Below are 25,610 nucleotides of genomic sequence, written 5' to 3'. Positions count from 1 at the left end.
CATGTATCTAGCACATGGATGTTTCCCTCTCTTTCTCCCTCCAAATAAAATCTTTAAAAAAAAGTTCATAGGGGAGAAAGCCCGAGTGAACTGTGGCCCCTCTGCATTTCCACTAACACTGGGAGCCTGGCTGAGGAGGGCAGTAGTAGGGACCCCAAATTCTCGCCTCTGGGGCCCCATTCCCCCTCCAAAGCTAGCGGGTCCACCCCACTCTGAAGCACAGTCACTTGGACTCTGCTGCCCCACTGTGGACACGGGGGAGAACTGCACCCTGAAACCTCCCTGGAGGACCGTGGTCTCCAGTGCCGAACAATGGCTGCAAGAGCCAGCTGTCAAATTTTAAGAATTTTTGCAAGTCAGTTGTTAAAACAAAGCCATTATTAAAAATTAAATTATATAAAATTAAATTGTATTAAAAGCAAAGGTAGTGTTCAAAACTAAGCACTTTGTATTTCATGGTATCTTGCCATTGTCTGTGCTCTTTAGTTGCATCTGCTACCTGTGCAGGGCAGATGTGTTTCTGCACAGGTGGTCACCACTCCGTGTTCAGCTGCTCGGCAGTAGCGGCCCAAGATCAGCCATGACGCAGGAGTACTTACACCATGGAAATTGGCAGATACCACAAATCAGGCTCGATTTATTGTTGATTTTCTAGACCCGTGCCATCCAATAGAAATATAATGCAAGCCACACACATAATTTTAACTCTTGAGTAGCCAGATTTAAAACATTAACAGGAAACAGATGAAATTAATTTAAATAGCATTTTATTTAACCCAGTATGTCCAAAATATTATTTCAACACATAATCAGTATCAAGTAACTAATGATGTATTTTACACTCTCTTTTTCACCCTAACTTCAAATTCTGGTATGTGTTTTACACTTAAAGCACATCTCAATACAAACTAGCCACATCCTCAGGTGTTAAACAGCCGAATTGTCCAGGGGCGGCTGTATTGGACAGCACAGGTCTAGATTTAAGAAGTAGAGAGGGAAAACATTATTGATGCAGATTGAATTTAAAAGTAGTGCTGAGGCTGAGAAATTTCAATCCAATTAACAATTTGTTCAACGATGAGAAATCAGTAGGTCATGTATCAGATTTAATGACAATAAGTTTACTGGTAAAAGAGCAGTGTAGTAGGCTGAGCAGTGGCCCCCAAAAATATCAGGTCCTAATCCCTGGAACTTACAAATTTTTTCACATTTTATACTTTTTTACCTTGCAGATGTGATTAAAGATCTTCACATGGGTCCTGGCTGGTGTCGCTCAGTGGACCGAGCGCCGGCCGGCCTGTGAAGCAAAGGGTTGCTGGTTCAATTCCCAGTCAGGGCACATGCCTGGGCTGCAGGCCAGGAAGGGGCGTGTGAGAGGCAACCACACACTGATGTTTCTCTCCCTTTCTTCCTCCCTTCCCCTCTAAAAATAAATAAAATCTAAAAAAAAAAACAAAAACCTTTACATGGGAGATTATTTTTAATTATCCAGCTGGGCCCTAAATCCAGTCACACAAGTGTCCTAGTGAGGGAGGCAAAGGGAGATTTGGTAAACAGAAGAGAAGGCCATGTGGCCACAAGTCCAGGAGATGTTGGCGGGTAAGGACTGGAGTCTCCAGGAGCTGCATGGCCCCGCTGATACTGTGATTTCAGCCCAGTAAGAGCTATTTTGGATTTTTGACCACCAGAACTGTGAGAAAATACATTTCTGTTGTTTGTGGTAAACTTGTGGTAACTTGTTACAGCGGCCGCAGGAAACTAATACAAGCAGATGGGATGCAATTCCGTTTACCATATTGTGGCAATTCTGAATTAGCACCACAGATAGGCTACAAACATAAGAATTCAGCTCCCCCCGCCCCCAAAAAGAAATCAACAAAAGCATTGTGAAAAACGACCAGTTATACAGAATTTATAATAAAGAGTACTGTATATTTTATTTGTAATTTATGTGCTACACATCTTTTATATCAGTACAATTTATAATAACGTGTGTATATGACATATACCAGGTCTGTCTTGTATCCTCAGCACCCAGCACAGAGCTTGGCACACAACAGGATACTCAAATAGTTTTTGAATGAATGAACATGACTTTGGATCTGTTTCCCCCACCACATAACAGGGTTGGAGAAATGGGATGGGCTCCCCAGGTGGGCAGTACTGGTGCCAGATGTTGTTAGAGCACCTACTGTGTGCAGGACTGGGCTGGGGGCAGAGACTGATGGGGCACAGCACCGAGCCCAGACAGCTGGTGCCCCAGGAGACGGCTGGGAACAGTCAGATTCAGGAAGTCAGGTTCCTTAAGGCCTTTGCAGGCTTGGGGACTGTTCAAAGGATTGTCACAGGCCGAGAGAGAGGGCACTAAGGAGCCACTGTACGGGTGCAGACCCTGAAGCCAAGGACACAGCAGCCTTGCTGGGGCTGGACCCCCTTTCCTTAGCCTCTCCTGTCCCTCCCTCCTGCTGGGCCAAGGGCCTCTTTCCCCCAAGAACTAGGAGAAATCAGAGTCTGGCTTTGTCACAGCTGCAGAAGAGAGTCCCCCTCAGCCCCCTAGTTCTCCATGGCAGCCCCCATCCCATTCTCCTAGTCAGGCCCAGGCACGGAGCCGGGGGTGCCCGCCTCTGTCATGTACAGCCTACACGATCTTTCGCAAGTCACTTTCCCTCTCAGTCCCAGTGCCTCCTCTCTGGGGCACCCAGGGCCCAGTCCGCAGCCCAGCGCCTACCCCTGCGGGCCCAGCTGGCCGACCTGTCAGCAATCTGCAGGACTGAGCCCCGGCGGGCATCTCGTCCCATCTGGACTCTCCTCACTGTTAAATGGACAGTTAAGTGGCCTGCCAGGTTCCCACAGCAAGAATTTGGCCTAGCAGGCTGGCTCTGGGCACTGGAAGCGAATGAGGGACCCCTGCACCAAAGCCCTTGACCAAAACCTGGGGGCCGGGTGCGGGATCCGGAGGAGGTAAAACCCTGTGGGCCGCAATCCCATTCCGTCCCCAAGTGTCTGTCTCGCGCCTGTATCCGTGTGCCAGAACTCTACTGCGTGCATTTTGAAAGCCAGGACCAGAAAAGTTTTGCTCACTACCGGGGCCCCAGCGTGGGCTTGGCCAGACTATAAGAACTCAAGAATTTGTTGAATGAGCAAAACCACTTACACATCTTCTACCGAGACCAGGCTCTACCTGCTGCCTTTGCTCACGCTGCCCTCCCTCACGGCACACAGCCTCCACGATCACCCCAGGTGGAAAGGCTTCCAGAACTCAGCAGCGTACGATCCCGACTCCAGGGTACGAGCCACAGCACCCTGGGCACCCAGACACGTGGCTTATGAAACCTGTCCTTCTGGGCGTGGCAGAAAAAGCAGAAGACAAGTCCACCTTCAGCCCTCAGCCCTGTGTCAGCGACTGGTCTCTCCTAGGGAGCCCTGGTGGGCAGTAGGCTCTGCCCTCCACCAACCCCCTGTTTAGAGTTTAAAGAGAAAATAAAGGGATTAAGGAAGCACCAAAGGCAGGCCCTCTCTCATGACAGGATCAGACAACTGTTTCAAAATATATTAGATTTGGTTTTTATTGTAGAGCACACGTATGAAGGCAAAGTGCTGCACACACAACTACAAATCATTTTTGGGGAAAAAAGCTTTAAAAAAACAAAACAAAAACAAACAAAAAAACCCCCTGCAACTGCTTTAGTTATGCAGTTCCAACCTGGAGTCACGCGGGCAAAGGCGCTCTGGCCCGAGGGGTTTCTTGACGGTGGTGGCCCGGCTCCTGCAGCCGCAGGCTCAGGCCTCTGTGGAACGGGGGTCCCCTGCGGTGGCAGCAGCCTGGGCACTGCAAGCGCCTCTGCTCTCCGCAGGCCTGGCCTGGGCCCCGGCTGGCAAGGAGACGTTTCTAACAGACCCAGACCAGCAAAGCCTTGTAGTCCTCGAGAATCGGAGTCGGTGGAAACTGCCAAAGACTACTTTTTTCCTTTTATCACTATTAAAAGCTCCTTCCCAGCTCCCATGCCCCACAGCAGAAGAGACACCAACCCAGTGTGCAAACCTGAGCTCCGGCTGAGGCTGCAGGTGGACAGGGGCGGGCACCTTCCTACAGGGATGGCGTGGGGAGAAGGCCCACACTGGCCAATGCCGGAGAGAGGAAAGGGGAGGAAAACGACAAGAGACCGAAGGAAAAAAATAAACTGAAAACAAGTCCCTACTACACACCACAACAGTTTTCCATACCCCAATCGCTAGACTTGGAAGGACACCAGTCCCTCTAGCAAGAAACAATTCCTAAAACCGCCCCAACATGGCAACTCTAACTGTTCATACAACCACACGCATATATGCCTGAAAGGAGCAATCCAGCAGAGAGCGGTACTCTTGGCAAGAGGCCAGGACCCCTGCAACCAGCCCCTGAGCAGCCAGGGACCTGCAGGCAGAGCAGGCTGCTGGGCGTGGAGGACGCCCGGGGCCCAGCCAGGAGCCCTGGGGTGCAGGGGTTGGCGTTCTTTAAGCCCCTGCCTCGTCGTCCCGAATGACTTCGCCACAGGAGGAAGAGGGTGCTTGCGTGACGTTCCCGAGCCTGGAGAGCAGGTGACAGGTGGAAGGACGGCAGAACCCCCGTGCGGCCAGCAAGGCCCAGGAGGTCTCAACCCAGCTTTGACATGGAGGGGGAGGGAAGGGAGGAGACTGAACTTCATTGACAACACTGAGGAGGGTTTACATATAAAGCAAAACCGTAACTTTCTTAACCAAAACATTCTGTTTCTTTTAAATTAAACTGGCCTGACACAGCCGCACTTGAAGATGGTCGCCCGGCGTGCCTCTAGGGCCACTGCAGCGTGAGTTTCTCTCAGCCTTTCCATCCAGGAGGAAAACCAAGAACTAATTCTGTTCTTCAGCCTTAACAGGCAACAAACCATGGGGGGAAAGGGGTCAGAAAAACAAAAATAAAAACAAAACCCCTCAAAACAAAACAACGGGGTGGCTACGTGAGGGCTGACCAGAGTCCCAGAGAGGCCGCGGCGGCCTCAGTGCCTCCGCATCTTCACCTTCCGCGTGGGGCTGCCCGCGGCCTCCGAGCAGTCCTCCCCGGACTCGTAGGACTTGCGCCAGTAGTTCTCGGAGCTGAAGCTCCCCCTCCGCCGGTGTGCGGGCAGCAGCACTGAGCGCCGGTTCTCTTCTTTGTCCATCTCCAGGATTCTAGGCCTGCAAGGCATTGGGGCGGGAGGAGGGGGAGGGCAGGGTTACCAGAGAGGCTGGCTGAGGGGCAGAGCCTCCCACCTCTGCACCTGGCGCTGACCCTCATTTGCAAATGGCTCGTTCCAGCCTGATGGTTCACCCCAGAGGGGTGGTACTGGCAGACGCCATGGCACTGTGGTCCCTGCCAACTAAGTGCTAGTGGCCACCCTAGTCCGAGACATTTCCCAAATACCCTGTAGGGTCCGCTTGGCCCCGAGTCTGGTGCCCCGAGACACTGCCGAGGCTGGCAGACAGAAAGAGGCCTTCCCTATCCCAGCCTGACACCCTGCACAGTCCTGCCGTCTCCCTCTGCCTCTCAGCCCCATCCCTACTGCTCCCGCTTTCTCTCTCTGCTCACTTCCTCTCTATGCCCACCCACCCCTCCAGCCCCTGAAACAACCGGGCTCTTCCTGCCTCCGTGGTTCAGCCCACATAGCACCTCCTGCCTAGACTGCCTTCCCACAGGTCTTCCTCATCCTTCCGGTCTCAGCGCAAACAGTACTTCCTCAGAAACCTTCCCCAGTCCTTCTAAAACAGGCCCCTGGTCCACTACCTCCACAGTCCCAAGCTTCCCTCCTAACATTTATGTACAATCCACAGGACTGTCTGGGTGGACTGAAAGCTGGAAATCATGGTCAGGCCACAAGCATTCCCATTTGTCGGAGTCCTGGCCCAACCCCTTCTCGCTGGGATATAACGCCATCAGTCAGGGGTTAAGTGAATGCCACCACTTGTTCATACACCACTGCCACCAACCCAGGGGAACTAGACAGAAAAAGCTTTAGAAAGGTGGTCAGGCTCCTAACCACCTATCCCAGGCTTCCCTACCCACCTCACCCTCCAGCTGGACCATGGGGCTTCTTCGCTAGCCTTTGCTGCGGGTCCTACCTGTGAGCAGCATCAGGGTCTGCCTTGCGGTGGGACCGCTTAGGTTTCAGAGCGGGGTCCCTGTTGTTTCCTGATAGGCGATCCGAAACATAGCTGGGCGGTAACACGGAGCTGCTGAGGGTCTTCGTCTCCAGCCGGGGCGCGTCTAATCTTGTCCTGCAAGAGAAACAGGCACGGGATTACCGGTGAGCCTAGGCAGGGGGGCGGGGGTGGATCCTGACAGGCCAGCTCTCCCCAGGCAGGCCGAGTATGGAGGCCAGAAGCTCTGCTCTGCCCCTCGGTCTCCTGTAGTTCAATCTTGGATTGTTTGGCTGACTTCCAAAGATGCTCCTTAAGTTCAGCTTAGGAGCAGGGAACGAGAACACTCCTGCAGAGAGACTTCCGGGACAGGAGCCACAGCCCCCGGGGAAGGCCCCTAGGGTACTCTTTCAGTTGGGCGACGCAGCCCAGGCACGGAGAGCATCCAAGGCATTCCCACCCGCCAGGGCGCTGAGGGCCCTGCGGTAGGCACCAACACGCTCCGACAGACAACTTCACCCTCGCCTGAACACCAAGACAGGAAGGCTCTCCCGGGCCAGGCCTGCGGAGGGGCTGGAGGGGAACAGAGCGTGGGTTTCCCACTCTCACACACGGACACCGAGGCTGTGGCAGGGCCGGGAGAGCCCAGGCCCAACTCCACATTCATGTGCCTGATTCTTGTCCCCCCACAGCCACCTGGAAGCTTTCGTTCATTCCAGGATCCTGACTGGGCCAAGGGCTTTTTTTATTTTTTATTTTTTTAAAGACTTTTATTTATTGAGAGAGAGAGAAAAAGGTAGGGAGAAAGATAAGAAGAGAAACATCTACCAGTTGCCTCACATGCCCCCAACTGGGGACAGAACCTGCAATCCACACACGTGCCCAGACTGGGCGTCAAACCGCTGACTTTGCGGGATGAGGACCAACCACCTGAGCCATGTCAGCCAAGGCCCAAGGGCTTCCGAAGGCAAAGCCCCTACCTAGTACCAGGTACGAGTTTCAAGGAATATATTGCCTCGTAAAGGAAGAACACGCAAGTAAGGTCAAGGAAGGGGTTGCAGAAGGTGGTCAGGGAGGTCACCCAGGACAGAGATCTGAAGCCAGGTCAGGGAAACCTCAAAGAAGCCCAAGGCTCCTTGAATGGCACAGAGCAGGCTAGCCGGCAAGTCAGGCTGGCACAGCAAGGGGCTGGAGAGAGGCCCGGGATGAGGAGTGGGGGGTGCAGCGGGCAGAAGGCTCTGAAGGCACTTTTCCCACAGGCTGCTGGGCGCAAAGCAGTGTTTCGGTTCCGAGGGAGAAGGCGCTGCGACCAGGGCAGGACTAGGAGTGGGGGTGGGCCCTAGGCCGCCTGGCCCATCCCGCCCTCACGGCTCGGCTCCCCTCCCCCCGCCCCTGCTGGCCGGCCTGCTGTAAACAGATGGGGAAAACGGGGTCATAAAAGCAGCAAGTCACACGTCCTGAAGTCTTGGGAGAAAGGTTTAAGCCTAGGTGAGGCTCCAGGCCAGACAGGCAGAGGTCACAGGGCACTGACCCTGGGAAGGGGTCTTCTCCCGAGGCCAGCAGTGGTCACACACATTCTGATGTCTCAGGCTCAAGCTCGTGGGCAGGCAGGCAGGGCAACGGGTCCCTGCCCCTTTGCGTTGGCTTCACAGAGGCGGAGGCCAGAGTTGGGGCACAGCTCCTCCGGGCTCAGCCTCCACTCTGGCCACTCCAGGACCTAAGAGCAAAGGAAGGTCCAGCCCTCGCCACCATCCCTCTAGGGGCCTGTTTTCCATTCTGAGCAAAGGAGGGAGAAATGCGACAGGCTTTAAGGCCCCTTTTAGTTCTCAGGGTCTAGAAACTGAAGACAAGCCTCTTTCCTCAAGGCTAGGTAGGATTCTCTAGAGCAGCACCAGGAAGAGGGAACACCCAGCTGCTGCAGAACACCCATACAGGAAGGCGAGCCTTAGAGTCACCTGAGCCCTGAAGCCCTCCCCTCTTCTGTACCAGGCCACACCTCACACCCTGCGCCGAGAGGTCCTCGTGGCAGAGAGCAGACCAAGTGAGACATCAGCCATAGAGCTTAACTCCAAGGACTGCAGGAGTCTGAAGTCTCGTGGACGAATGTTCCCTCTGGCACCACAAAGCTAAGTCCTACACCAAGATCCCACCTGGGCCAGGGAGTACACATGCAGAGTAGACAAGCCCCGTGATGCCAAAAGCCCCTGGTGAGCAGGGACTAGCACCCTGGAGCTGTTTCCTCGGGTTAGTGACAGACGGCAAGAAAGGAGCAGAGCCACGCAGAGAGCCCAACCCGCACACTTGCGGGGCGGGAGAGCACAAGGGTGCCCTGCCGTGCAGGCACAGCGGGTGCAGGCACAGCGGGCACAGGCCAAGCCCTGGTACGACCCCGCCCTGCCTTAGCTGCTCACTCTCTGAGTGGCCCGCCTGGGCAGCCGGGGCCAGTGGTGGCAGCCCCTCACGGTGGGTCCAGGGCCGTGGAGAATTTGGGGAGAAAGGTATGACCAGCCCAGACTGGATATATAGGCCAGGAACACCGGCTGGCTTTGCAGCTCTCTTGCTGCCTAAATGAGGGAAGGGGGGCTGTTCTTCCCACGGAACAGCTCCTCGGCTATCGATGGGCAGCTCTCAGAGGCAGGGAGACCAGAGATGGCCCCGGATGAAGTCTAGACTTTAGGGACAGTACAAGCTCTGGGGCCCCACAGGGCTCCTGACACATCCCCTGGGGCTGTTACAAGTACATTTCAGAAAAGCTGGGGAAGCTCCCGCCCTCCTTCCACTCCCAGAAAGCCATGGGGCTGTAGGAAGCCAGGCGGGAGCCAGGTCCCAAGCCCAGAGCCCGCCAGCAGCTTCGCTCAGAGCACGCCCCTCCTAAAAGGCAGCCAATTCCCAGGGAGCAGGCCAGGCCCCTCAGGGCTCAGTGCACAAAGCTACAAATTCGGAATCAGGACGCCCAGTTCCAGCAGGAAGGTCTGGGCCTTCTCAGGGGCCAACAGGAGCGAAGACCTGCGGTACAGATCCGCGTCAGCATCCAGAGGTCTCAGGACGGTGCTTGAGATGAGGGCTAACCAGGCTCTGCCACACCAGAAAGGTCACCCAGGGTTTCAGGACGGCCCCCAGGACAAAGCAGGGTCAGGACCTTGGTACAGGGGAAGCCAGAACAAAGGGAGGGTGACAGCATTGATGTAATGCATTACCATGTGACCTGAGGGGCGGGAAGGCGGGGACTGGGTCCCAGGCGCTCCCCTCCGGTTCCTTTATCACCCCGGAATCCAGCAGAGGAACTGCTGGGGAGGAGTATACCGACCGTGGGCTGGGAAACAATAGTAATTCGGAGACCAAGTCACTGGCTTAGGTCACACCGCTACCACCCCACGATGGCCTCTGGTGCCCAGAAGGGCTGGCTTCACTGCGGTGGAACAGAGCTGTCTGTGTAGGCAGACCCCCATTTCTAGGGGATGGTGAGCCGGCCTGTATTCCAGGTCCCCCTGCCAACCGCTCCTCCCACTTCTGGCTCCACCCTCCCCAAGCACCCTTGAGTTACAAAGCCTGGCTTCCCCAAGGGAGGTAGGAAGCAATGTGGTGGGCTCTCTGAGCACCCCTGTCTACTGAGTGACCTAGGCCCCTAAGCTCTAGCACCTCTGAGTAGCAGACTCCACGAAGCCCAGATCTGTACCACTGTCTCCCCTACAACAGTACCCACCCCCTTGGGGGCACCCCCTCATCTTCTACCAACCTCCCTCAAACATCACCCAGCTCTGCCACTCCTGCCGTGCTCGCCCACAAGGCAGTCCTGAGACAGGTGTAAGGCACCTGCTATAGTCAGAAGGGCCTAAAGGGCACATGAGGAGGATTACCCAAAGAGGGGGTGCCCCAAGCACATAGTCCTGGGCTTCCAGCAGACCGCTTCCCAAACACAGCCTGAAAGCTACCCAGGCCCCAAGGGGAGCCTTTCCAGATCACTCAGCCTGGTTACAACAAGTGCCCAAGGACCCCCCAGTCCAGGCCTGCCGAAGTCTAGATATCCTCCTCCAGGAACTGGGCAACCAGACACTGACCTTGCTTTCCTTCACCTGAGCCACTGAACATGTCTGCCGGTGTCCCTTTCCACCCGGCTCCATGTGCCTCTGCTCACACGGTGTGTCGACTGGACACAGCCTTCCTCAGCGCCTGCCCTGCCCCCGCAAGATCAGAGGGGAGGTGCGGTAAGGAAGGGGCCGGGAGAAGCACACGCTGCACTGTGCAGTTTCACCAGGCCCAGGCACCGCAACTGCTCCAATTTGCAGGTGAGACCATAAGGCTCAGGTAACTGACTTGCACTCAGCAAGGAAGAGGCAGAGCCAGGCCAGGAACCCAGGCAGCCACGTCCCCCGGTGGTGTCATCACCCCCTTACTCTGCGGACAGGCTGTGAACACAACAGGCCGGTCACGCTGCCAAATGGGTCGGCTGTATGTGCACGGGCACACATTTGCTGAACCAGAGAGGAACAGGGGACAAGAATCATGAAGACAGAAGTGATGGCGGGGGTCACGCCTCAGATCTGGCCAGGGTCAGGGACACCCAAACGTGTCCACTCATCCCCACCCACCTGAGAGATGACGCCCAGAGGGGCACCCTTGATTCTCACCTCAGCATAGCCACACACACAGCCTCACACTAGGGCTGCTCTGCTTTCAGGGAGGGTCTCCCCGCAACCCTGGGTCTCCTTGGCCTGAATGACCAAATAAGCCTTTTAGCTCAGCCTCCTACAACAATCTCTGCCATGCGAACCCCCTGCCCCAACACCCCTGCGCTTCGGCGGCTACCCAGCGCCCCCCCGATTCCCCTGGCACAGCACCAAGCCTTTCCTGACTGCCTCACGTTCTACCAACTGCTCCAACCCATCTCTGCTTGTGTCCAGAATGGACCCCCTCAGAGCTCCGGATGCCAAGCCTCTGTAAAGAGTGCCTCTTCCATCTGAACTCTGCCCGAGCCTCTTCCGTGCCTGCCTGCGCCTACACATCCATTGACCACTTTCAGGTGGCACTTTTCTAGAAAGCTTTCCTTGGACAACCCCTGGTGAGGAGCTGAATGTCTGCCTTCCCCCGAAGGACACAGGGAAGAGGAGACATTTCTGGCAGCAGCACAGAGCCTGGCTCACACCAGCCTTGGGTAGCACTTGGCAAATGCACCTCCAGCGGCCTTTTCCAGCGTCAGCCTCCTCGAGATGAGCTCCATTTGACCAGGAAGTGTATGTACACTGCTCTGAGCCACTCCGCGTGTCTTGTGTGCAGACCCGGTGCAGCCCTGGGGGCTTCCTGAAGACCAAGGGACTGGGTGTCCTGCCAGCAACCAAAGGCCCTGAGGCCCAGAGGCTCCCTCTTGATGATCAAATGTTGATCCAAGGCCTCCTTCCCTTACATCACCTCTCAACTACACAGACCCTCTGTACTTCCTGCCTTCCAGCCTCAGCTTCTCACCATTTCCACCTGGCATGCAGCGTCTAACACGGGAGCCAGATCGGCCAGGCCTTTTTGTTTTGTTTTGTTTTTTTGAGAGTCCATTTATTAAAGCTGGTGACGGTGAAACAAGGACAGGCTTAGGATAGAAGCAGCACCGGGAGAGCCTAGGGCGGGGCTGCTGTTAGGTCACTGGGAAGTGAGGAAAAAAGGGGGCTTGGAGACAGGATCGGAGGGTGAGCCCGGGACGACCTGCTACAGCCCATGCTCCCCCGGTTGCAAGTCTTGTGGGGCCCCTTAGCGTTCAGGAGATGGCACACCTGAGAGGGAAGAAAGGTGCGGGTGTGCTGCTACCAAGCCTATTGTAAGCACCAGCCCCCCCCCAAGTCCCATACCCCCCCCAGAGCCGGATGTAATCCGCCCCCCTCGGCCTCAGGAAACACGCTCTGCTTCTGGAACCGTGCTCATCCTGCCTGCATTGCACTGGCATACAAAATGCCCACCTATGTAACAAACCAAGCACCAAGGGAGCTAAGTTTCCTGCATGTTTGCCCTGGGTGCCTTGTGCATGGTTGATGCTTCATGTTTCCAAGTCTGGAATTCCTGCTCAAATATCCTTCCACACTAGCTTTCCAGAGAAGTGCCACCTGAAGATGGTCAAGGATGTGTGGCCGTAGGCAGCACTCTACTCAGTGCCTAGCACCCAGTAGGTAAGTGCTCAGCATGGGGCAGCTCACAAGGTCCTTCAGAAGGTACACACCAGGGAACTGTGGAAAAAATAGACCACCACCTGCTCTGATAAACTGTTACACTCCAGATGGTGAGTCCCTTCATTCTCCAACCAGTGATTTAAAACTGTGCACCTTCATAAAGGCGAGGTCCAGCTCCCCCACCCAGGGCGCCAATGACTCACAAAGCAGCACTCTGGGCGGCTTTCCCTGGGTGGGCTGGGAAACAGTGCCCTTCAGGGAAGCTGGCCGGCCTGCAGCGACCGCTTCACCCCCTCTCTGCAGAGTAGCCCCCTGTCACTTAAGACACTCTCATCGCTCAGCCCTCTACTTACACAGCAGGGGCAAGAAAGCACTTCTGTGTATGTTTCTTAAACTCACAGCATCCGCTCACTGACACACTGAGGCAGGGGCAGGGCTTGGGGTGTGCCACTGCGCCACCAGCCAGGGGACCAGCAAGACTCTGCCCCAGGAGAGCCAGGTTCTAGGCCTCACTGGTAGTGCCCCCAGATTACAGCACTAAGCTGCAGCGCAAGAATTCCACTGCAGAGGCTCTCAGGTCACTCCCAGCCTCCCAGGTCTCCCTGTGAGATACAGGGACACCACCTGCACGATGACTGAGCACCACCCAGAGTCGAAGGAGCTGCACTTTGCTGAACCAGAAGTACTTGGCAGCCACCTACCCATTTCCCCCCAGGTGGCCCTGAGAAAAACCATCCCAGCTGACTGACCTGAGCCAGTGACAGAGCCCCAAGGCCCTCCCCGTAATCTGAAGAGAGGACAGACCGGCTCTCCCCTCTGCTTATGAGTAGGGCCAGGCTCAATGCCCAACTTCTACCCATCTGAATGCGACTACACCAGAAGACATCAGGTCAACCAGGTACCCACCAGGCCACATCCCTGCTATCTGGGAAGTGCCTGGGCCAGGATGCTCCCCTTTTCATCTTGTCACCAACTTGTCATTTTCTTTTCTTTTTTAAAGATTTTATTCCTTTATTTTCAGAGGATGGAAGGGAGAGAGAAAGAGAGGCAGAGAAAACATCAAAGTGCAGGAGAAACATCCATGGGCTGCCCAACCAGGGACGCAGCTGCAGCCCAGGCCTGTGCCCTCACTGGGAATCGAACCGGCAGCCTTTTGGTTTGCAGGCCAGTGCTCAGTCCACTGAGCCACACCAGCCAGGGCCAAGCGTGTCCTTTACCAAGACGAGCCCCTACAGCTACTCTGGAGCTGCTCCTCCTCAGCCCCAACGGTCCTCTGGGCCAGGCCTCATGCTGAGCTCCCGATGGATCGGGATCTCCCTGCCCCTACAGAATACAGAGCTGGGAATTCCCGATGCAAGTGTGTGGACTGTGCCAGTTTAAATGGGGAGGAGGTGGAGTGAGAGGGCTACAGGTGTGTATGCAATGCTCCCTGAATGTCAAATCAGCCAAAAAACACGTAAGCCTTGAGGTAACCAACTTTTAGTGTGTGACTGTGGGTCATTTGGCGGTTAGGGTGTACATCAGAAGCTGAACACGTTAGATGGGAAAGCATTCCTACCAGAGGCCACACTCTTGGAAGAGCCCAGGACACAAGTCCAAGGACGACACTAGGAACTGCAAGTACTTTAACATTAAGTGAGGAGTAGAAAGGTTGGGCCGGATGGACAGGCAAACCCCAACAAGGAGCTTGGATTTCATTCCGCAGGCGACAGGGAAGCAGCCTGTGCCTCAGCTGCCTGGAGAAGCTCGGGAGCACCCTCCCGCTCCTTGTCAGCCCTCTCACACAAAGCTCTGTGTCTGCTCTCCAGCCTAGTCCCTGGGACCTAAGGGACCTAGGTCTTGGGACCACTCAGGTCGGAAGGTCAGAGAGCCCCAGTCACCCGTAACAGCCACTCTCTGAGGTCAGACCACTGCTGGAGCCCTGGTGGCTGACGAGCTTCCTCAAGGAACTGGTTAGCAGCGCAGACATTTACATCCCCCCGGGAACATCCAGGTAGCCAGGTGTGGAGCCACCATTCAAGACAGACACAGCTGATGCTCTGGCTATGGCCACCTCCATCCGCACCTCCAGGAAGACGTCCCTGACCTACACTACTTTCAGAAGCTGGGAGGGAACACCTGAGAAGCTGCTGCTCTGGTTCGGCACCACCCTGGGAGCTCCTCTCCAGCTCCCGGCCTGGGTGGGCCACCTGTCCCTGGCGGCAGTTGGAGGTACCAGGAGAGACTGAGAAGAAATGACTCTGGGCTCCATCGCTTCCAGGCTCCGAGTTTGGGCCTGGGCTGAAAACCACAAGGCAGACAGAAAACCTTCTTCTGATGAGTTGTGGGAACATTCTTTGGTTAGGAGAGGCTGCCGGATGCCAAGCTGACCTGTGTCCCGAGCTCCCAAACGTGCCTAGTGCTCTGCCTGCATCACAGGTTTAAATCATCTCCATTCCACAGACCAAGACACAGAGGCCCAAAGTTCTGACCTGATGAAGTGGCGGAGCCACACCCAAGAGACTTCCCACCACATGGTTCTGGAGGGTTAGGCCCAAAGTTACCGAATGAAGTTCAATAAATAAATAAATAAATGAGGCAAGTTAAGAAGCACTTAAAGAGAGCTCCCAATGACCAAACCTGAAACAAGCTGAGCATAAAATACCCACCCACGAGGCCGTAGTGACGTAAGTAGATAATTAAATAAATAAACAAACAAATGGGGGAGAAGAATTCATTCCTGTGCAGAATTCCAAATAATTTGTGTGGCTACTTCCCCCTTAAAGAGGAGGAGCTACCTTCCCAGTTATATGTGAGCTGCACACAGAGATTTCCTTCCTAAGGGTACAATATGGAAGGGAGAATAGCGCAACTTTGGAAAGCAGACTTTTTGTAAATCCGAGGAGCACAACCTCAGCCAGGCAACCAGTGTCAACATCAACAGGGTTAAGTCCTGTGCTCTGGACATGACACTGAGGAGAAGGCTGCTTTATACCTCTGCGGTCTTCCTCCCCAAAACCTATAACCCTGATCTAACCATGACAAAAATGAGACAAACACCACGGAGAGATGTAAAAAAATACCTCACCAATGTTATCATGAGTAAGGTAAGTCTGAGAAACAGTCACAGCCAAGGAGACTAAGGTGACATAAAAACTAAATGTAACGTGGAATCCTAAACCAGAAAAGAACATTCGGGAAAAACTAAGGAAATCTCATTAAGTATGGACTTTAGTTAATAATCATGGGTCAATACTGATTTCTTGATTGTAATATAAGATGTTAACAGTAAGAGACATGGTGCCTGGGGTACATGGGACCTCTCAGTATTATGTTCGCAATTTTCTGTATATCTAAATCTGTTCTAAAAAAGTAAAGTTTACCTAAATTAAAAAAAAGATGGCACGCTCCAGGATACCGTTCCAGCCCGGGTCTAAGCACAAGCCCTGCTCTGCCCACTCACGGCTCGCCTGGCCCTGCACTCCGTCCTCCCGGCAGGCTTGTCTTGACCCAGGGTCCGCTTGGCCAGACCACTCACCCCATGAGCAGAAAGAAAAAGTGCCGGTGAGGCTGGCTTTGGCAGTGCTGGTCACTACATCCCGGGCTCCCCGGCCCAAGAGGAGGGACAGCCACAAGCTATGCACCTGCCGAACACTGCTGCCCTGCCTCCCACCTTCACTTCCTATCCTGACTCCCTGCTCCTCCCGAAAGTGAAAACCTAGGCATTTTTAAAGTAGGCTGCTAAGGCACAGTCTAAAAATAATCAGCAAAAACACAGGTGACAAATCAGAATCAAGGAGGCGGGGAAAAGAAGAGGGGGGGGTCTGGAAAAGTGTTCCCCAAATCCTGTCTTAGGACTATTCCCATAAGAACACTGGGAGCATGTGCTTTTGTTCAGTCCTAAGCTCCCTAGTTAAAGCGCCACAGAGCTCAGTTTTCTAATGAATATATTTTATTCTCACAGGATTCAAATTTTAAAAAACAAACAGACAGACCTTACAACCTTTTTCTTCTCTCAGGCTTTAGGCTGTCATGCTATTGATACAAAGGAACCACGTTCTAGGGGAACCCAGACCCCCATCTTCAGACAGGCAGGCCTGCAGGTGCCAGCCACCAGGGCACTTACTTCCTGAGGATGATGACCGCTCTGCGCTCCTTGATGTCCTGAGGCCGTATGCAGTGAGTGATTTCATCAGCAGCATATCCACTGAAAATAAACAGAGCACGTGAGAATGGAGAGTAGACAGACAACCAGGGTTCCCGGGGCAGGGGACATCAAGGAAAAAAAATTTGGTCCAGGTCTTATTTGAGAGGTCTCAGGCAAATAACATGTTAAGCTCCAGAACACTTCTGTCCAGAAACCAAGCACAGAAACCTTAAGGCAGAAGCCAAAGCAAGAATCTCCCGGTGCAGGCTAGAAACCCTTCTTATAAAGGGCCTTCAAGAGGGTACACCTTAGTCACTTTGGAGGCAGCTGAAGTGACTCTGGCCAGACCCTAGTGACAAGAAAAACATCTCCTCCTCCCTTTTCCCTCCCCCTCCCAACCTTCAGCCCGCTGAGGAAGCCAAGGTAGACGTGATGTTCAAAAAGAGAATCTACTTGAAAAAAGGTTTTCAAGAAAACCCCCATTTGGGGGGACTCCAAAATCTTGAAGACAGCTGCATTTGAGATATTTTAGGAATTTCCATCACACTCAAATATCTATTTTCATCAAGATATACCACTTTTAAAACTGCTCACCGACCAATGAATGGAGATGATTGTCCTCTTCATAGCTAACATCTCTCTGATCTGATATCTGGAAGCAAACTCAGCTTCCCAAGCCCCTCACATGCCCTCACTGGGCGCACGGCACCCCAGAGGCACCACACCCCGAGCTCCTCCACTTAGCTGAGGTAGCTCTACTCAGCCAGAAACACACTCGGCCGCAGGCCTGGAGGGAGGGGCGTGCCCTCCCTGCCTTCTCCTCCTGCTCAGGAAGCCCTCGACCCCCCCTGGGCTAGACATCTTCCACTGCACGTTCTCATCAGCTCCCTTCGAGGGCCACTGTGAAGACTCAGGCTGAACTGCCACAGACACTGCAGGCCGGCCGGCCCCACTGTGGGCAAGGTGCAGAGCGAATAAAAACGTCTGAGAGGGAAGCACCTGTGAACTGGGAATCTGATTTGATGTCACACTGTGGGTGATGAAAATATCCTCTATTTTAGGGATTTCCCCTCAGAGCTGCTCCTAAACCAGAATTCTTCAGTTTTCTCTGTGATCATCAGTCACTCAAGAGACTAAAGACAAATGCCCACCGTCAAATCAATTTGGAAAATGTTAAGTTTAAGGATCTGAAATGATAGCAAAACAATCTGCTGACTTTAACTGAGCACTGACCAAAAAAGCCTTCTCTCAAATATCACCTGTGAACGTTTTGCAGGCCCAGTGTGAAATGCCACATAGGGGTTGAGGAGCTGGAGACTTGGACTTAAACCTGAGCTCTGCCACCTGCTATCTTTCTGACCTTAGTTAAGTCCCTTGCTGGACCTAAACCTAAGTTTCTTCCTCTGTAATAGGTTCCAGATGTTCATTTTGTTAGGGTTTACAACTTAGGTATTCCTTTATGGCCAGTAATGATTATAAATGTTAATATTTAAAAATTCACTTACTGATTTCATGGAGAGAGAGGAAGAGGAAGAGGAAGAGGGAGAGAAACATCAATTTGTTGTTCCATCCATTCATGCATTGGCTGGCTGATTCTGGTACATGCCCTGACAAGGGATTGAACCCACAACCTTGGCATATCAGGATGACGCTCTAACCAACAGAGCTACTCAGCCAGGACTGGTTATAAAACTTTAAAAGGGGGAGAGTGCCTCCTCCCTTGCAGGCAGAATTACAGAGTTGTATCACTGCATGGCTGGCATCCCTGAGAAGGAGCAGAGAAAGGCCCGCCTGCAGGGCTTTTGCGATCAGTAAGTCACATGATGCAGGGTGCCTGGGACCCCACTCCCATTTCCTAAACATCCGACATAAACCAGAGGGCGCTGGACCACCCTGGGGCAATCCAGAGCCCTGGGCTCAGCACCTGCCAAGAAGACGTGATCCAGGCTCCCCATGCAGAGATCTGCCAGCAGCAGAGGCCCCTGGGCCCCATTCCCAGGGCCAGAAGCTTTAGGTCTCTTCCTATGTTCTGGTTACTCCACACTGAGGGAGTGCAGGGCAGTCCCATATAAATACAGGACTTCCTCAAAGAGCTAAATCCAATCCCCCAAAGGTGCTCCAAGGCACATTTCTACAGCCTGAAGCTGCAGTACTGGCTACAGGCAACCCTCCCCACTGATAACAAGTGGTATCGATCCAGCTTTACCACCAGGATCTGGCTTCACGACAGGCACTGTCAGCGGCCGTGATTTCCCATCTCCAGCAAGAAACCACGGCCATTAACATAGTTCTGGAGAAAATCCAGATGTTTATCAAAACCTGATGGTCTCTACACCCCAAAGGGCTTTAGAATGTAGAACAAGCCATGCCAGGTTCCTGCCACAGGGCCCGGGCCTCAGAACTAGTGAGGAGGTGGCACTGACCCCCCTGAAAAACTCATTAGCACTGGTCTTTTAGAACTTTCTGGCAGCTGGGACACAGCCTAATGACCCCTCCACGAAGTGTCAGGCTCCTCTGGGAGCAGGAGGCTCAAAGCCTTGAGCAGGGGATGCTCTTCGGGCCAACCATCAGCAGGAAGGGTCGAGCAGAGACCACAGAGGGTTATTTACTAAGGAACCTACTTGCCGCAAGAGAATCTGTTTGCAAGTCCTGGTCTGCCAACCTGAAACAATATGCCCTGGGTAAAGCCTTACTTGGCATAAAGAAAAGTTCCAGTGCCTCCTGCTCTTTTGTTTGCATGGCAGGGGGCAGTACCGCATGCTGCTCAGCTTGCCTGGGTTGAGTCTCCTCATGCAGCAGGAACTAGTATGCTGCCAGCCTCAAGACTCACAGAACGTGGCTCTGTCATCCGCTAGTTCTGTGCCTCAGAGTGACTCTCGAGTGTCTCGTCCCGAGAAGCGTTCCTCAACTCCCCAGGACGGGGCTCTCCTACACTGCCCACCCACAGGGGACACAACGAAATGTGCTGAGCTCAACTGTTCTGCTTTGAAGCCTCAGTTTCTACATTTGTGAAAGGGCAACTTGTTTCTCAGAGGATAAGGTGCAGGTTAAATGAGAAATATGAGTATCAATAATGGACTGTAAATCCTCTAGGGGACTGTCTCGGAGACTGTTGGTAAGGCATATTTCCACAATGGCCACCATTCCCTTTCTATGGTGCCTGCCTGGTGCAGGACAGAACCAGAGATGGAGGGACTGGCCAAGATACTGGCATTGTGACAGCCTCCCTCTGGCTGGTGCTACCCATTCTGGGCAGCCTCCAGTGACAGGCCTGCATGGCTGAGAAGCTGAAGCTTTTTGCAGGCACTAGGCCAGCCACCTGGCACAGGGGTGGGATTGTGAGCTCAAGACCCAAACCTCCAAGAAGTCACGTGGCCTAATTTTATCGGAAGTCCTGAGGCTCCTTATAAAGAAGGTCGGTCTTCGCCAAGTCCCAATTCTGTATACACCAAGGTATAGACAGAGTAGCTAAGCATCTCCAGAGACAGTGTTCGTCAACTTCAAGCGTTCAGTAGCGTGAAAGAGATTCAATCTTCGATAACTCTATGGTATTAAAAGCCCCATTTGGCAGAGGAAAACTAAGACCCAGAGAGGTTAAGTAACTTGTTCAAGGTCGAACAGCTAAGATGGTGACACTGGAATGACAATCAAACTCTTGATTTCAGTGTCTATGCTACGTTTTTGGTTTTTGATTTTAAGTGGGAAATAGGTAATGAGGGCTAGGAAGAAAAACCCATCTATGTTTCCTGGTGACAAGATGCAATCTGTCCTTGGGGCCTCACTGGCCTCAGCAAGACCTTAGCAACAGCTGCACACCAACTGCCCAGCCGAAAATGGCCATCCAGCCCTGAAATTTTTATGCCCTGTTTATTTTCTGCTTGCTCTGGGCTTCATGATTAAGACCACAGCTCGCCTGCTAGCTTCCTTTCCTTCGCTGCTCTCTGCCTTCATGCCGGGCCTGTCAGAAGCAAGGTCTGGCCCAGAGCGCCTCCTGAGAGAGCACAGCCCTGACTTCATAGGGAAGTTCCTTCCCCTCCCATGGAATCAAAAGGTTCCACACAAGAGATGTAGCCCAGACCTACGTGCCCTACTTTCCCACCTATTTTCAGCCGGAAAGCTAAATTTTGCTTTCAACCAGCTGAACAGGATCAGCCCTTAGCCCAGAACTGACAGAAGTGCCCACTCCACCCCGTATCAACTGTCAGCTGAGCTCACCTATTCATATCCCATGGCTGGGCGATATACTGTAGTCATTTCCAGACAAGTGGCTAAGGCCTGGGTCTCAGGCACGTGGTCATCACAACCACTGACCATGCAATGATTAAAAGTAGCAGCAAGTAAGCAATTAGCCTTGAGATAATCATTCTAATTAATCTGATTGAAATTTGTTTTAATCTGCTCATTCACTCTACAAGGAATAGGAGTGTAGTATGAAGAGAAGGTAAACTATATTTAGTTCCCTAGAGAACAGCATTTAGAGAAGATCCACCCCAACCCAACAGGGGAAGGTTAAACAAACAAACAAACAAAAACAACTGCTAAGTCGATTTGGGAAGAAGTTTGCAGCGCTTCCAGAAGGGTCTGTAAAGCCTTGCTCTAAATGCCCAAGTCGGGACACTGCTGAGTCAATGTGTGGCACACACTAACATCTACGGCGACAACCATTGATAGGAGTATTCTAGCCATGTTGCCTTGAACAGGTATAAACAGGACTGCCACCACCAACCGAAGTCTCAGTCAGATCAGAATTACCTGAACCTTCCCCATCTGCAGAGAGCCACTCTTCGTCAGCCCTTCCCTTCCAACGGCAGCCTTGTAACTCCTCACCCCTGGGCAGGGATACATCCTAGGAAATGAAAGGAAGCTACACCTTTTTACCAGTTTGGGAAAGAATCCAAACAGGATTTGAAGAGAACCATTACTAAAAAGCAGGTGCTAACCCACCTGCACACCAAGTAAGCTGAGAGCGCTAAGTGAGCAGGTGCTGTAGGATTTAAAGTAACGGGGGTATCAGAACACTGGAGCAATGATTTGCAACTGGGGATGATTTTGCACCACCCTCTCCAAAGGAAATTTGGCAATCTCTGGAGACATTTTTGACTGTCATAGGTGCTACTGGCATCTAATGAATAAGGGCCAGGGATGCCAATAAACATTCTACAACTCATAGGACAGTCCCAGCACCACAAAGAATTAGCCACCCCAAATGTCAACAGTACTGCTGTTGAGAAGCTCTGACCTAGAGCGTTACCAAAGGCATGCCTCGCCAGACTCCCTGCTTCCGGTCCAGGCTAGATGTGAGCACTAATAACTTCACCTCCCTCAAGTCAGCATCTAACCATGCCCCTTACCTATGGCTATTCCCTGCTACTATGGCCAAAGCCTGTTTGCTTGGCTACTTCCTATTCACTCTTCCAGTTCCAGCTTGCCTACTCCCCAAAATTTCCAACAACCCAGAATGGGCTAAGATGTCCCTTCTCCTCCCTCAACATACTCCTACAGTTACCTTCCTGGGCTTTAACTGTCTGCCGTCTCCACTGGGCTGCAAATTCCATGAAGGGAAGAATCATGTTTTAGGTTCCACCGAATCCCTAGCTCCTTCTCCAAAGAGAAGGAGCAGGGAATCATTAAATGACTGTGCACAAATGCAAGCACCTATTGAAGTGCCTACCCTGTACCAGGTCCTACATCATACACCAAATCACCACATTCAATTCTAATAGGCTTTGGATGTTGGGATCACCCCCACCTTACAGATGGGACAGCCAGGACAGAGGCCGCCCATGAGTTCCCAAAGCCAATGAAGGCTGGATTCAAAGCCTGGGCAGCACTTTTCAGGACATGGCCAAGCCTCCTACACTAACTCTACAGCCAAGTCAGAATGGCAGTGGGGATGGAGAGGCGGGAAAGGACTAGAAAAGATTTAGGACTTTACTATTCTAAAGAAAAGGTGGAGAAAATTTTCCTGATGATGCAACTGCGGTGCTGATCAATAACAGACCTGCGTTTAAAAGATTTTTTTCTTCAATTACAGTTTACTTTCAGTACTATTTTGCATTGATTTCATGTATACAGTATAGTGCTTAGACAATCACATACTTTATAAAGTATTTCCCAGACCTGCATTTTAAGGACATGAAACTTCTGCTCTTCAACACAGGGGTGTTCATGTATACCGGGGTGCAGGGAGTCTCAAAGTCACAAATAGTCCCTTGTGATCTCATTACACACCTGACTACTGTTAGACCTTCTGACAACAAGCCTAAGGGCATGTGACTACGTGGAAAATTAACAACCCGTTAAGAGGCCAAATGGCCCTTGTATACGGTCCTTTCAGCATCTAGTACCCTTCAATGAAGACAGACACCGAACTGTCTTCCACAGCCAGTTACCTGAGAGGGGGTGCCCTGGAAACCCCACCCTAAAGGGCTCTGCTAAGATATCAATCTGGGGCACCATGCATAGGTCTGAGGAGAAGCTGAGAAGCCCAAATGACAACGAGGCAACTGACACATTAGGAAGCCAAGGTACTGCTTCTGCCGCCACTGACTTCCCACAATTTCCCACAAAGAGGCCTTGGGTATCACAAGGCTCTGCTACCATCTCAGATATGGAAGCAGCTTCAGCTGTTGAACTCAAATCAGATGACCTGCTCCTATAGGAAGAGGGCTCCAGGGACCCTGTTTTCCCCCATGACCCTGAGCTATACAGCACTGCCTGCACGTCAGAGGTTAAACTTCTCGCAACAAAACTTGAGCGTGTCCTGATCCCATAGTAGAATCCGGTGGTCAAACAAGCCGCTCTGAACAGCTCAAGTCTATACCTCCCAAGAGGTTCTGGGGATTACTAAAGTACACTGCTAGGTTTACCTGGGGCTGGAAGGAGGGAGCTTCCAGTTACATGTTTTGCTTCATATAAACAGCAAAAGAGTTCCAGCATGCGATCTTCTCTAGGAGCAATGACAAGTTCTCAGCAGAATGTCGGGCCCAAAACAGATCAAGCACCTAAGTTCTGCTGCTGACACAACTACAAAACCAAATTCCAGGTAGAGAAGCCAGCTTTATTTTGTTTTCACTTAATCCTGGTAACAGGTAACACATTCTTACAAAGGACCAATGGGTTCCACTGCACACACAGGGACTGAATTTTAAGTGCGGGGAGCACTCTATTCCCGGCCCAACCACGACTCTGTTCAATTCCAGGAATGCCACTCCCCCTCTTGGGAGTGGAGACTGGGTATCAATTAAATATGACCAGGGACCTTCCTCTGTTTTTTCTGTTAAGAAATCCAAGAACACTTTCTCTGTTAAGGAAACCACAAATGGCAGAGCTGAAAAGACTTTGAAACGGTAAATTCAACTCATTTTTTAAAAACATACCTTTGAAAACGGACATCCAAAATAAAAAAGGGACTTGCTAAAATCACAAAAAGAAGTTTCCTAAAACCTTAGCCTTCTGGAAAAATGCCTACAGATTCTCAGGTCCGTGATCACGTTAAACCTACCCTCAGGACACAGAATTCTAGATAATTCCCTGACCCTTTCCGGCTTTCGTGCACGTTTTAAACGCAGACCACTGAACGGACTGGAACTGTAAAGTGCGGGCTCCAATTGGCTCCTGCTACCTAGTTCAGGGCAGGCAGTTACAGCAGCAGGCCCGCCCCCTCCTCCCAGGTGGGTTACCTGAGCACAGTCACGCTCCCCCTGCGCACGGGTAGGGAAAGCACAGGTTCCGACACCCGAATAGGCTTGAACTGGAACTTGCAGCCAAAGCAGAGCGCGGAGTCGCTAAAGAAGGACACAGACACGATGGGGCGTTCGAAGATATGGATGGGGTCCACGTGGGACACGATGCAGCCACCGGGCTGGTAGTCGTTGATGACGGCACTGTTGACGAAGCCCTCGGGGATGACGCGGTGCTCCACCAGCTTCTGGATCACCAGCTGGTGCACCCACTCGGGGATCTCGTCCACGTCGCCTGGCGGGTAGAGGCGTTCCTGGCCGGGCCCGCGCTTCTGCAGCTGGGCGCCATACGTGTAGCCCTCGCCGAAGAAGTACTTGTTGCGCAGCGGAGCCCGGTCCACCGTGTGCTCGTTGTACAGGCCTTTCTCGGCGCGGGACACCACCTCGTCGATGCGGGCCTCGATCTTGGCGCATTCGTCCTGGCTGAAGAGGCGCATCTGACGGATGCCGCTCTTCACCTTGCGCGCCTCCTCCTCCTTCTGCAGCTGCTGCTCCTCGTAGTCGCTGCGCTCGGGGTCCGAGTCTTCCTGGTACTTGCGTTTGACCCCGGACACCGGGTAAGGCTCGGCGGCGGCCGCGGCCGCGGCGGCGGCTGCCACAGCGGCGGCCGCTGCCGCCGCTGCCTCCCGGCTGCCCGCCTTATAGTTGTCCCGGGACGTCATGGACTTGAGCTTTTCACGCAGGTCCGTGTAACCGCTGGCGGCCGCCATAGCCCCGCGACGCTGCTCTAGGGTCCTTCGGGGTGGGCAGGGCGGCCGGGCATGGCTCTCGGGGGACTTGCCCCGGGGCCCCCGGAGGGAAGGGGGTCCTCAGCGTCAGGCCCCCATGCGAGGACCCGCCGGGGGAAGTCGAAAGACCAGGCGCTGGGTCGAACCTCAGGGGCGGCGGGTCATGCAGCGGTGGCGGCTAAGGGGCTTCCTCCTCCTCCACCTTCTCCACGTCCCGGGCAGCAGGGGCACCAGCAGCACCTCATGCCGCGGAGGGCCACTGCGCAGGATCGGCTTGACTCCCGGCCAGACCCTCAGTCGCCCGGCCCAGCCCGCACTTTAAAGCGCTCCTCACGACGTCACGCGCCGCTCGCCCGACGTCCGCCAGCGCCGCTCCTCGGCAGGCTCGTCAATGCGCACGCGCAGTGCCGCCAGCCACCGCGGCTCCACGACCAGCGGGCATGCGTGTGCGTGCGGGCAGGGTCGGCAGAGGTGCAGGCGCAAGCGCAGACGGGAACCGCTCCTCGTCCGCCACCCCTCCCCCACTCTAGCACTCGAAGGGAGCACCCTCAAATAGCAACCTGCCTCCACGCCGTGCCACCTCTGCGACTTAAGGGCTCCCTCCACAAGGGTGCGCTCACACTGCCAACGCTGTCTCTATGCTGCGTCACGGCATCGTCCGACTGTCCGAAAACGCCTCAGGTCCCAACAACCTAGGTTGTCGGTTACCGTCCCTTTTGGCGCTTTCACTTCT

The 25,610-nt window shown here is 53.4% G+C and overlaps 1 protein-coding gene across 1 annotated transcript; it reads right to left on the bottom strand.

Annotated features, from left to right (window-relative positions):
• Nucleotides 1-772: 772 nt before the first annotated feature.
• Nucleotides 773-25,610, bottom strand: ALKBH5 (alkB homolog 5, RNA demethylase). The gene is made up of 4 exons (XM_054571138.1): nucleotides 24,090-25,610; nucleotides 16,387-16,467; nucleotides 6,115-6,270; nucleotides 773-5,193 (listed from the first exon to the last, which is right to left on the bottom strand). The coding sequence occupies exons 1-4, from the start codon at nucleotides 24,857-24,859 to the stop codon at nucleotides 5,016-5,018; spliced, it is 1,185 nt and encodes a 394-aa protein (XP_054427113.1). The 5' UTR covers nucleotides 24,860-25,610; the 3' UTR covers nucleotides 773-5,015.

This window comes from Pteronotus mesoamericanus, unplaced genomic scaffold, assembly GCF_021234165.1.
Source record: "Pteronotus mesoamericanus isolate MK-2021 breed Mesoamerican mustached bat unplaced genomic scaffold, CSHL_Meso_final contig_22, whole genome shotgun sequence".
Classification (NCBI taxonomy): domain Eukaryota; kingdom Metazoa; phylum Chordata; class Mammalia; order Chiroptera; family Mormoopidae; genus Pteronotus; species Pteronotus mesoamericanus.
The sequence above is the reverse complement of the archived record's forward strand: the minus strand, read 5'-3'. Positions and strand labels throughout refer to the sequence as shown.